The sequence below is a fragment of the Asterias amurensis genome, chromosome 17 (assembly GCF_032118995.1).
Source record: "Asterias amurensis chromosome 17, ASM3211899v1".
NCBI lineage: Eukaryota > Metazoa > Echinodermata > Asteroidea > Forcipulatida > Asteriidae > Asterias > Asterias amurensis.
This window is the reverse complement of record NC_092664.1, coordinates 10,954,177-10,967,652: the sequence shown is the minus strand read 5'-3', so window position 1 is coordinate 10,967,652 and position 13,476 is coordinate 10,954,177. Positions and strand designations below refer to the sequence as shown.

At 39.5% G+C, this 13,476-nt stretch overlaps 1 protein-coding gene across 1 annotated transcript; it reads right to left on the bottom strand.

Annotated features, from left to right (window-relative positions):
- Positions 1-1,038: 1,038 nt before the first annotated feature.
- LOC139949550 (uncharacterized) lies at positions 1,039-4,793 on the bottom strand. Its single transcript, XM_071947929.1, has one exon. It carries the CDS (start codon positions 3,451-3,453, stop codon positions 1,864-1,866), a length of 1,590 nt encoding a protein of 529 aa, XP_071804030.1. The 5' UTR covers positions 3,454-4,793; the 3' UTR covers positions 1,039-1,863.
- Positions 4,794-13,476: the final 8,683 nt, after the last annotated feature.

Here is a 13,476-nt window from a genome sequence, read left to right as displayed (position 1 = left end):
AAGGCAGTGGACACTGTTGGTAATAAAATTATCAAAGACTAACCCTCACAGTTGGTGTACAAACCTGTAAAAATTTGAGCTCAATCGGTCATCGAACTTGCGAGATATTAACGAAAGGAAAATACACCCCTATGTCACACGAAGTTGTGTGCATTTAGGTTGATTTCGAGACCTCAAGTTCTAAATCTGAGGACTCGAAATCAAATTCGTGGAAAATTACTTCTTTCTCGAAGATTATGGCACTTCAGAGGGAGCAGTTTCTCACGATGTTTTATACCATCAACCTCTCCCCATTACCCGTCATCAAGAAAGGTTTATGCTAACAATTATTTTGAGTAATTACAAATAGTGTCCACTACCTTTAATTTAAAAAGTTATAAAAGCAAACAATAGGCATATATATTTCCTCTTTATAGACCCAAGTATCAAATCGCTTACAGCATGCAGAGACAAACTGCTAAAAAAGGGTATTTCCAACCCAAATTGCTGCAGGCCGCAAAGTGGCCAGGCCGAACTTGCGTTCAATAATACCAAAAAAAAAAGAAACAATTAATGAACTATGTACACAATTTTAATATAAAACTTTAGGTATAACCACTACTGACAATAGTAAGTGCATTAAAAACCCTGCAATCCAGAAATAAAGACAATAATTTGCACATAAAACAAAATTGTTTGTTCACAGTGAGTAGTTGGAAGCATTGTCTTCATTTGGAAGGCATTTACTGAGTGAAAATAGGTGACAAGCTGAAATGAATATAAAATAGTTGTTAAAGGAACACGCTGCCTTGGACCGGAGGAGTTGGTCTATAAAAAGCGTCTTGCAACCGTTTTCTATAAAATGCATATGGTTGGAGAGATGTTGTAAAAGTAGAATACTATGATCCACACAATTTGCCTCGAAATGGCGTGGTTTTCCTTTTACTGTGCGAACTAACACGGTCGGCCATTTATGGGAGTCAAAAGTTTGATTCCCATAAATGGCCGACCGTGTTAGTCGACGAGGTAAAAGGAAAACCGTGCAATTTCGAGGCATGTTTGTGTGGATCATTGTATTCTACTTTTACAAAATCTTTCTACCCATGTGCATTTTATAACAAACGCTTTTCAAAGACCAACTCGACCGATCCAAGGCAACGTGTTCCTTTAACAATATTTTCATGCAAGTTAAAGGCATTGTACGTACACGCTGGGTATAATTTTGGAAAAAACCAGAAGGGCATTCTCACTTGGTATATCCCTACACATTGTGCCCTAAATTAATAACAAACATAAGAAAATTTGGATTCAATTGGTCATCGAAATTAAGAGGAAAATGAAAGAAAAACACCCTTGTTGCACAAGTTTGTGTGCTTTCAGAAACATTGTAAAAGGGTTCATCTTAAGTCTTTTATTATTTGAGTGAGAAAATTACCTCTTTATGGGTGACGAGTAATGGGGAGAGGTTGATGGTATAAAACATTGTGAGAAACGGCTCCCTCTGAAGTGCCATATTTTTCGAGAAAGAAGTTATTTTCAACGAATTTGATTTCGAGACATAAGATTTAGAACTTGAGGTTTCGAAATCAACCATCTAAACGCACACAACTTCGTTTGACAAGGGTTATTTTTCTTTCATTATTATCTCGCAACTTCGATGACCGATTGAGCTGAAATTTTCACAAGTTTGTTATTTTATGCATAATGTTGAGATACAACAACTGTGATGTCCACTGCCTTTAAAAATGATACTTCAGGGGGCCGTTTCTCACAATGTGTTATACTATGAACAGCTCTCCATCGCTCGTTACCAAGTAAGTTTTAATGGAAATAATTTTGTTTTTATGAATCACTAATAGTGTCCAGTGCATTTGAAAAATTTAATTAATTTTTATTGTTGAATAGAGTTTGATTATACCTATTTCGATGTACGGGAAGCAACCCTTTCTTTGCATGCACAATTTCCCATAGCCTCACCATGTTTACGTTAATAGTTCTTTTATTGTGGCCTATATCGACAGCTATGCCTCTAATAATCGCTTTACTTTTAGAAATAAATTGTTCATACAGTGCAGAGTATCTAGGAACGACGTCAATTTTCTTCATTACGAGTCCAATGTACACGTCATCCCACGGTAGGTAACGGACATGCGCAGATTCCTTATACAGTGACCTTGCCACGTCACCCGACATGACGTAGCAAGCACCGTTTAAAAATGGCGCGTAAGATGATTCCGGGTAAACTTGCTCTGGTGTGTACCATTTCGATTCATTGCTTCTGTGTGGGAGGGGATCGACGCGTAAATGACCCTCTGCGAATTTGGACGTGCTACTGTTTTCCATTCTGAGTACGAGGTTGTAGATACCTAGCATCATGTCTGCGTCGATGCTCAACACGAAGGATGCATTTGAGCAGTGCATTTGCACCCATTTAAGCCCCATGATGTTCTTGTGTGTCATGTTATAGTACGAGTCCATAAAATTCTCTTGGATGACGTCGTGATATTGCGCGTCCTCTTTGGCGATCGCCGCGTCCGTTGCAACGTTACCTGTCTGACCAATCAGAAACATCGTTAGTGTCCTGCGGCCGTGGACCTCCGTAACGCCACCCCAGGTTCGTCGAATCTGCATTCGGTCAACTTTCTCACTGGGTCTACATTTGACAAGGATCAGGACGTATACATTATTGGAACGGTTCCCTCTGTTGTCACAAGCGTCTTGATTCGACAGAGTAAAATCAAAAGGGTGTGGATTAATTATTCCATTACTAAACAATGGACCGGCAGTTGTGTTCGATGTGTAATTCAAGTAAAAAGGTTTGAATTTCGGAGCTGGTGGGGGTTTCCGTATATGCCGTTTTTTAAGAAACCGATTAGTTCTTTGTATACCGGTCTTATTACTCGCGCCTGCCTTCACCAGCCCAACCAAACCTTTACCGTCATGCGAAGCAGATTGTCCCGTATGGTTCTTGCTCTCTCCTAACGCATTCGCCATCTCATGCTGTGGCTCCTTTATCTTGTCAAAATCGTCCTTGGTCAAATTCGAGAGAAACTTTGATTGGGCAGTGATGTTTGATTGGGCAGTGATGTTTGATTGGGCAGTTCTAGACGTGGTTGGTTGGTGACTGCTCCTATCAGACGATGACTGCCGGGTCGTTGTTGGCCCAATCGAGTACGCGTACGCCAGTCTATACTCATCCATGTTAATATTTCTCCCGTTCACACGAGAAGGAACTACCTTCGAAGTCTCATTCGTAAGCTCGATCGATTGAAATAAGATCAACACAAGGGAAAGATATACGGATAAGATGAGCAGAAGCCATGTCTTCATACATCTCCGGCTCGGAGTAAGCACCCTGTAGATGGTAGTGATCAGAGTGTTGCCCGGAACACGGGGCGGTGGTGGTCTCAGCGACTGGTAACGCCGGTCGGGAGCTCCTCTGTTGGGGCCAAGGTACCCACCACTGTTTCTCATTCTGGCAGTCTTGCTCGTTCTTGAGCAGCAAAGTGGCTCAAAGTGTCAGCAGTGAAACATGAGTTGTGTGTCAATAATTCATATTCTGGATATCCGAGTGATGATTTTCTTTGTTGTCGAAAGGAGTAAGGACTTGGCTCATGATTCACTGATATTCACGATCGGTGATTGGTCTTACGTGATTGGTGATAAACTTTAGTAATCGTTGATGCATATTCACGATCGGTGATGGTCTTGCGTGATTGGTACAATCATTCTGTCGTCAGTCGCATCCGTGTTAGAGTTGCCTAGTGGCTCACTTTTACATTTTGATCTTGAATAAAACAAGTTGTGTATCATGAAATCAAATTAAGGATACAGACTGATGTAAATTACGATATCTTCCTTCGAAACAAAAATGATTATGAGCTCAATGATGATCTACCCATAACGTCTGCCACTACACGGTGTTTTGTGGTGGATTACGGCATTCATTGGTTTCACTTGGAGAATTGTACTAACAACTTGGCCCAGAATGACGAGTCACTCAAACGTCCACAACATAATATTGGTTCGCAATTTCTACTTCCATGGTCAGTCTATCTTTCTATCTATTTGTCAATCTTCCTTCAAGTAAAGTTCCTCTTCGAAGTTCGGATACACCGAAATGTCGTGCTATGTGCGATGCAAAGGGTGCTGGTACTTGGCTCAAAATTGGTAGTCACTCACAAACGTATGCAACTATGAAGTTTCTTGGTGGATGTTCGGTCCTTGGTACCATTAGAAGAATTATTGTACTTTCAACTCGGTCTACGGGTAGTCACTCAAATGTACCACTGTGTTTATTGGTGGATATGTCAGTCTTTGGTTGTCCATACCTTTCTCTATGGTTTGACTTGGAGAGTGTTCATTCAATGGCTCAAAATGAGGAGTCACTCGACGTCTACTAACACGGTGTTGCTGGATTAGGTCACATTCCATGGTTCCACTCGGAAAATTGTTCTATAAACTTGGCCCAAAATGAGCATTCACTCAAAAGTCCAATACTGTGTATATTGATGGATTATTACCGCTGTCCTTAGTTCCACTCGGGGAGTTGTACTTTCAGAATCTTCTACTCCACGAGAAGCTTTTCAAATTGAATTGACTTGAAGACGTCTTGTGAGATGATCATTGCATAATTTCCGTGTAAACACCACAGTAAACTTGTCATGTGTTGTGCGTAGTACGAAAGTCACATTGTTCCGTTGGTGTTCCCCTTACCACCAGCTACTGTGTACCACCAAGGGGCTATATAGCTCCGTGGTACCACTGCCCCTTCATTGATCGATCGTCTGGTTGCCTTAATCGATGCGGATGGAACCAGACAATGGTTATCTGATGAATAATACAAATGCAGCATTGAGGCCAACATAACAAAATAGAATAGGTTGAGTCAGAGTCATGTATTCTTACACACAACACTTTGACCTTGAACACAGATGAACGGTTACCGCCTTTGTTCTGATATTCCTTATGCTTTTATTGTCTCTCTCTGCCTCTCGTCTTTTCATTTATTTCCAGTTGACTGTTTCTTTATAAAGTCAGTGGACACTATTGGTAATTACTCAAAATAATTATTCCCATAAAACCTTATAGGTAACAAGTAATGGGAAGAGGTTGAAAGTAAGAAACATTGTGAGAAACGGCTCCCTCTGAAGTGACGTAGTTTTCGAGAAAGAAGTAATTTTCCACGAATTTGATTTCGAGACCTCAAGTTTAGAACTTGAGGTCTCGAAAACAAGCATCGGACAGCACACAACTTCGTGTGACAAGGGTGTTTTGTCTTTCAATATTATCTCGCAACTGCGATGACCAATAATGAGCTCAAATTTTCACAGGTTTGTAATTTAATGCATATGTTGAGATACACCAAGTGAGAAGACTGGTCTTTGACGGTTACCAATAGTGCCCAGTGTCTTTAATGGCACTGACACAACGGACAAGACCAAGACGGTGTCAGATTGATAGTTATACGTACAACATCACTGAAACGACTAATTGTGTGTTTTTTTCTCTCTAACGTTGACATTAATTTACTAATATTTTTAAAGGCTTAGCTGTCATTTTGTTACCAGTGACAAGCGTTCAAAGGCACTGTACACTATTGGTAATTACTCAAAATAATCGCCAGCATATAAACTTACTTGATGATGACCATTTTGAGAACTGTTGACAATATAAACATTGTGAGAAACGGCTCTACTATCTGAAGTAATGTAGTTTTCGAGAAACAGGTAATTTTGTCACTCAAAGTAACAATTTGTGCAACAACGGTGTGTTTCGTTCATTTATCTCTTGCAACTTCGATTACAAATTGAGCCCACATTTTCATAGGTTGTTTGTTGTATGTATTTAGCCACACCGAGTGAGAATTAAATGGTCTTTAACATTTACTAAACATTCCCATGGCCTTACGATGACACGTGTTTAAAGGATACACCTTTGGTAATTGTCAAAGACCAGTATATTTTCACTTTGTGTATCCCAACATGTATGAAACAACAACTCTGGGAAAAATCTGACTCAATTGGTCATCGAACTTGTGCAAGAAAATAATGAAAGAAAAAACACCCTTGTTACAGTACTTTGTGTGCTTTCAGGTACATAATAAAAGGCTTCAGCTGAAGTCTTTCATTATTTTGAGTGAGAAATTACCTTAGAGTGAGCCAATTCTCACAATATCTCCATTGCTCTTAACAAGTTAAATTGTATGCTAGTAACATTTATTTTGAGTAATTACTGTCCAGTGTCTTTTAATGTTGTCATCAATTTACTAAAACGTTCAAATGCTAAACTGCCAATTATAAGCGTTTCCATGGCAGTGAATGTTTGGAAATCACTCCTTAATTAATGGCAATTATTAAATCCATAATTGGTTTGAAGTAGGCTTTCATCAGCTTTCGTTAGTATATACAACCATTTTGAGAATCATTTCAGTTCGAAATAATGAGGTTATGGACAAATATATTACTTTTATCCAAAAAATTGAGTCTGAGAATGGATTCAGATAGTTTTAACGGCTTGTGTTTTTTACAGGGATTATTCTTCCTGCATGGACACTGATCGCTCCGGTTTTTCGGCGATAATTATTATAATATATGTCAAAAACACGACCAGTTTGTCACAGGTCGATGTTATCGTACATCTTCATGTACATAGTATCAAAACAACCGAAAGGGTCCAAAACCCAAAGGTTGCGGTAGAAAAAAAAGACATGTTTTTTTTTTTCCAAATGGTGTGTATTTCCGTATACATGAGATGTATAGCATAATATTGAGTACCGAAAATGGACCTTGTATCGTTCGCCACGACACAGTAGATGGCTCCACCCAGAAGATTACTGCCATTGTGAGCGACGATTTATTTTAAACATGTTAAAGGCAGTGGACACTATTGGTAATTGTCAAAGACTAGCCTTCACAGTTGGTGTATCTCAACATATGCATAAAATAACAAACCTGTGAAAATTTGAGCTAAATCGGTCATCAAAGTTGCGAGATAATAATGAAAGAAGAAAACACCCTTGTCACACGAAGTTGTGTGCGTTTAGATGGTTGATTTCGAGACCTCAAGTTCTAAACTTGAGGTCTCGAAATCAAATTCGTGGAAAATTACTTCTTTCTCCAAACTATGGCACTTCAGAGGGAGCTGTTTCTCACAATGTTTTATACCACCAACCTCTCCCCATTACTCGTTACCAAGTGAGGTTTTATGCTAATAATTATTTTGAGTAATTACCAATAGTGTCCACTGCCTTTAAAACATTGCAGTATGCGTATAATAACTACATGTATACTCATTTTGTAGTAATAAATTCAAACAAACTGTGAAGCATACTCACCAAAAGTGACGTGTATGGTAGCAGATTTTTCTGAAACTGTGCCTGATGGAAGGTTGCTCAAATATTATCAAGTTCTGGTAGTGGGGACAACGATACTGGTAGCCAGCAAAAATCTCAATGCAATTTTGGGTTGGTTGCATTGGTAAGTATTAACTCTAATTGTCAATAAGCAGTGTGGAGGAAGAGGCATAGTCTTGATTCGAGCCGCATATCATAAACCCTGGATACACGGGCTGACTGAGTTAGTTGCATGCAGGGGTAATCATTAGCTCTAACTGCAAATAAGCAGTGTGGAGGAAGAGGCATAGTCTTGATTCGAGCCGCATATCATAAACCCTGGATACACGGGCTGACTGAGTTAGTTGCATGCAGGGGTAATCATTAGCTCTAACTGCAAATAAGCAGTGTGGAGGAAGTGGTACAGTCTTGATTCGAGCCGCATATCTTAAACCCTGGATACACGGGCTGACTGAGTTAGTTGCATGCAGGGGTAATCATTAGCTCTAACTGCAAATAAGCAGTGTGGAGGAAGTGGTACAGTCTTGATTCGAGCCGCATATCATAAACCCTGGATACACGGGCTGACTGAGTTAGTTGCATGCAGGGGTAATCATTAGCTCTAACTGCAAATAAGCAGTGTGGAGGAAGTGGTACAGTCTTGATTCGAGCCGCATATCTTAAACCCTGGATACACGGGCTGACTGAGTTAGTTGCATGCAGGGGTAATCATTAGCTCTAACTGCAAATAAGCAGTGTAGAGGATAAGGCATAGTCTTGATTCGAGCCGCATATCTTAAACCCTGGATACACGGGCTGACTGAGTTAGTTGCATGCAGGGGTAATCATTAGCTCTAACTGCAAATAAGCAGTGTAGAGGAAGAGGCATAGTCTTGATTCGAGCCGCATATCATAAACCCTGGATACACGGGCTGACTGAGTTAGTTGCATGCAGGGGTAATCATTAGCTCTAACTGCAAATAAGCAGTGTGGAGGAAGTGGTACAGTCTTGATTCGAGCCGCATATCATTAACCCTGGATACACGGGCTGACTTACTTAGTTTATGGAGGAAGAAAATAGAGCCTTTTCCTCCATATGGTTAGTTGCATGCATGGGCCGGGTAACCATTACCTCTAACTGCAAATAAGCAGTGGGAGGAAGAGGTAATCTTGATTCGAACCGCTATAAATCCCGGATACATGGGCTGACTTCCAAGGGAAACAACGCAAGTTTAGTTAGAGCAGGTGTAAATCTACATTATTTTGTCAATAAGCAGTGTGGAGGAAGAGGTGTAGTCTTAATGCGAGCCGCTTAAAGCTACATCCTGGATCCACGGGCGGACTTACAATAAAAACAACGAATTGTATAAAACAAACCAGCTCAAACAATTTCCGTGTTGTTTTGGACATTACCATTAAAGACAATGGACACTATTGGTAACTGTCAAAGACCAGTCTTCTCACTTGGTGTATCTCAACATTATGCATAAAATAAACCTGTGAAGATTTGAGCTCAATTGGACGTCGAAGTTGCGAGATAATAGTGAAAGAAAGAACAACCTTGTCACACGAAGTTGTGTGCTTTCAGATGCTTGATTTCGGGACCTCTAAACTTGAGGTCTCGAAATCCAATTTGTGGAAAATTACTTCTTTCTCGAAATCTACTCCACTTCAGAGGGAGCCGTTTCTCACAATGTTTTATACTACCAACTTCTCCCCATTACTCGTTACCAAGTAAGGTTTTATGCTAATAATTATTTTGAGTAATTACCAATAGTGTCCACTGCCTTAAATTGATTAAAATAAACGGTCGCAATTGTTTGTTTGAAATTTTGATTTTATTTTGTTGAAATATTCGGTTTTTTTTTTTGTTTTTTTTTTTATCAGCTAGAGTGGAAATGTCAAGCTATTGACTATTTTGCTTGTGTGTTGATATTGATCTACGAGTTGCATCACTTGCCTTGAAGGTTACACAAATCACGGTCCAAAGTTAAAGGTCTCTTATTTTTGTGTAACTGCATTGCTGTTTTTTTCTTCTCCTTATTCCACTGAAGTGATCATATAGCAGTAAAATCATCAAAAAATATAAATAAAAACACACTGTACAATTATTGCCCTCCAAAAATCGGTTTAAAAATCTCGGTAAAAAATCTCGGTTAGATGCTCTACTTTTGGAGATAACAATGATTGGCCAAACACAACAGATCGTAATAGTCAAAAGTTCGTTTAACTCATAGGCCTATCTCAACGAAATTTGATAAAAAAATTAGATCTGGGGGGGGGGGGGGGGGTGAGGGGTTATCAGCCTGTCCAATCAGCACTGATTTCATTTGAATGGACGGCCAGGACCAAAAAGCACGTTGAATTGACACAGACTGACCTCATACGTCATGGACAGCATACGTCATGGTATGCAAGAGGACCAGATAACCGTTGATATTGTGCCAGCAAATGAATTGTAAGGCGAGACCTTGATGATATTTTTTTGTTCCTCTCTTTGTAGCAATAACATGTTTCTATGCCTCATTGGCATTCATCAGTTGTGTGTGGGTGATTCTAAAATTGTGTCGTATGCATTTCATAAAAAAAAACGGTTTCAAACGCTTTTCCAGCTCGCAAACTCATACGCGGGTAACATTCTCTAACCCTGACGAAATTGTTCGAAAATCCACGTTGACCGTCTAACTCTAAAAGGAACACGTTGCCTTGGATCGGTCGAGTTGGTCTTTGTAAAGCGTTTGTAACCGTTCGTTATAAAATGCACATGGGTAGAAAGATGTTGTAAAAGTAGAGTATGATCCACACAAACATGCCTCAATATTGCACAGTTTTCCTTTTACCTCGTCGACTTTACATTGTCGGCCTTTTATGGGAGTCAAATTGTTGACTTACATAATGGCTGACCGTGTTAGTTCGCAAAGTAAAAGGAAAACCACGCAATTTCGAGGCAAATTTGTGTGGATCATTGTATTCTACTTTTAAAAATCTTTCCAACCATATTATGCATGTTATAACACACGGTTACAAACGCTGTTTATAGACCAACTCGTCCGATCCAAAGCAACGTGTTCATATGACCGATTGTGGCAAGGGTTAAATATCAAAGGGGGTCACAATCCTCCCTTGGGTGGGGAGACAAGGGTCAATGTGGAAAAATAGAGTAGTCGTAGACTATAGTTATGCTCAATTGAAAAAAATGATGGTGCTGTCCAAATCAGTGACACTCAAACACTGTTGACTTGAGATTTACACAAAAACTGTATATTCAATAATACACTTTTTGTGGATAGGGTCTACACGTCTGGTTATTATGTTATTTGTAGCTTTGTCAGGTTGACAGGGAGAGTACACGAACTTATAGAGGACAAGAAGACTGGGTTGACAAATGTGTCAACAAATTGATGAGAGACCGCGAGGATATTATTTTTTTTTTCATATTATCTTCTCTTTGTAGCAATAACATGTTTTCATGCCTTCCTATAGCAATAATGAGTTGCATGTTGGTGATTCTAAAATACTCGGTATAAGATCTCATGTTAAAAAAAACTGTGTATACCACGGGGAAATATACATACTTTACCATCACTCTGTGCATGGATAGCTAATGAAGTAAATTAATAAGATTTACTAATGGAGTGTATGAATTGATGATTTAACGTAATACGTATCCATGACAACTATGCTTGTCAGTACACACACACACACACCTGTCCACACACCATGGAAATACCATAGAGCTATCTTTTATATAGCTCTATGGGAAATACCCATCCTCTTGAATGTGTCATTACTTAAAGGGGCATGTTGTGTCTTGGATCGGGCGGGTTGGTGAAAAGTAATTTAAACCGTTTGTTAGAAATTGCACATGATTTATCAGAGAGATACTTTAAAAGTAGAATTTAATGATCCACGCATATGCCTCGCAGTTGCACGGTTTGCCTTTACGTCGCGAACTAACACGGCACACAAAATGTTAGAGACAAATGTTGACTCCACAACATGGCCGACAGTGTTTTAGTACGCAAAGTAAAAAACAAACCACGCAATTTCGATGCATATTTGAGTGGTTTATATTCTACCTTTTAAACACTTTTCATGTTGCAAAAAGGGTATAAAAAATGGAGCAGGCACGTACTGAAGGTGGTGATTTTGTAGAATGGGTTTGGCAAAAGGCCGTGTTTTCTCCTATGGTAACATTTGAAGCGTAAAAAGTGTACTGAGTGGACCAGCCGGTCTCGTCTCCTGCCCACACCATTATCGTCCCTTTGCTTTACAACATCATGCAATTTACGAAGCATGCTTGCCGGTGTGGCAGGAGATTCTGTCACCACATAATGCTGTGCATCTTGAAGCAATACTAATTCCAACACCACGGCTAGCATACTGGCACATATGTAGTTGTCTACTTTGGTTTGTGGTGTAAGTCTATGTTATCTGATGTTGCTATATAGTTAAGTTGATAGGCTTTACGGACATAACTTAAAGGGCTACCGGTTCACTTTTCGACACATTTACAACAGCAAACCATAAAGAGTATCAGTTGTTAGATTTACTTTTTATTTAACATGTTAGTAGACCACACTCCATATTATTATATACATACAATAAGAGTTATATCAACTGGCATAAATTAAGGCAATGCTAAATACAAGCACACTTTACGCTCAAATTGATGTTATCATGAGAGAAAACACGGCCTTTTACCAAACCCATTCAAAATCAACATCATCCTCATAGCACCTGCTCCATTTACACCCTTTGCAACACGCATGAATCGCACCCACCTACAAACCATTATCATGGTGCCGGCCTTTTACCAAACGCATTCTACAAAATCAACATCCTCACCAGTGCCTGCTCCATTTTACACCCTTGGCAACACGCATGAATCGCGCCCACCTACAAACCATTATCACGGTGCCGCCATCTTGATTTATTCAAATCAATGTGCAATTTACGAAGCATGCTTGCCGTGGCAGGAGATCATGCCCCCGAAACTTCTGTGCATCTTGAAGCATAATTCCAACACCACGGCTATATAGCACGCTGGCACGAATGTAGTTGCCTATTATGGTTTGTGGTGTAAGTCTATTAGTTATTACTTAGATGTTGGTGGTTGTAGGCTATAAATACACAAAGTAATCGGGCTACCGGTTCACTTTTTGAGACACTGATGACAGCAAATCATGAAGAGTATCAAGTGTTGAATTAACTTTGTATTTAACATTTCAGTAGTCCACATTATTATTTACATACGATATTAGTTTAAATATCAACTGACACAAATCAAGGCGTTGCTAAATAAAAGGCTTAAAGATACTGGACACTATTGGTAATTGTCAAAGTCTATAGTCTTCACAATTGGTGTATCTCAACATATACATAAAATAACAAACATGTGAAAATTTTAGCTCAATCGGTCATCGAAGTTGCGAGATAATAATGAAAGAAAAAAAACCTTGTCGCACAATATGGTCACACGAAGTTGTGTGCTTTCAGATGCTTGATTTCGAGACCTCAAATTCTAAATCGGAGGTCTCTAAATCAAATTCGTGGAAAAATTACTTCTTTCTCGAAAAATACTTTACTTCAGAGGGAGTTGTTTCTCACAATGTTTTATACTATCAACCTCTCCCCATTACTCGTAATCAAGAAAGGTTTTATGATAACAATTATTTTCAGTAGTTACCAATAGTGTCCACTGCCTTTAAATAATATAAGGTATAATTTCGAAACAATAAAATGCTTTTTAGCCTATAATTTTTACACAGTACCAGTAACATTATGTAATAGTTACATTTACACGGTTCACTTCACCAACCACAGTTTACTAGAGTTACAGTTCGCTAGTGCCACGATACCCCACAAAACACATCGGACTTCAAGATTCCAGCGAGAGAGAGAGTCTCCCTGGTGGCGCTCAAACTGGATGGACCACTTGGAAGACTCTTAACCGGTTGCGCACAAGAGTCGGAAGGTGCAAAGAGAACCTGGGCCCAATTTCATGGCTCTGCTTACCGCTGAATTCTGCGCTTACGAACACGATTCTCCGCTTACGTGCAAGCGCCGAATTTCTGCGCTAGCCTTGTAAGCGTAGAATACCTAGTAATGTTAAGTACGCACGCGCAGAAGCCAAAATTCGCCGCTAACCCGTGAAATACGCT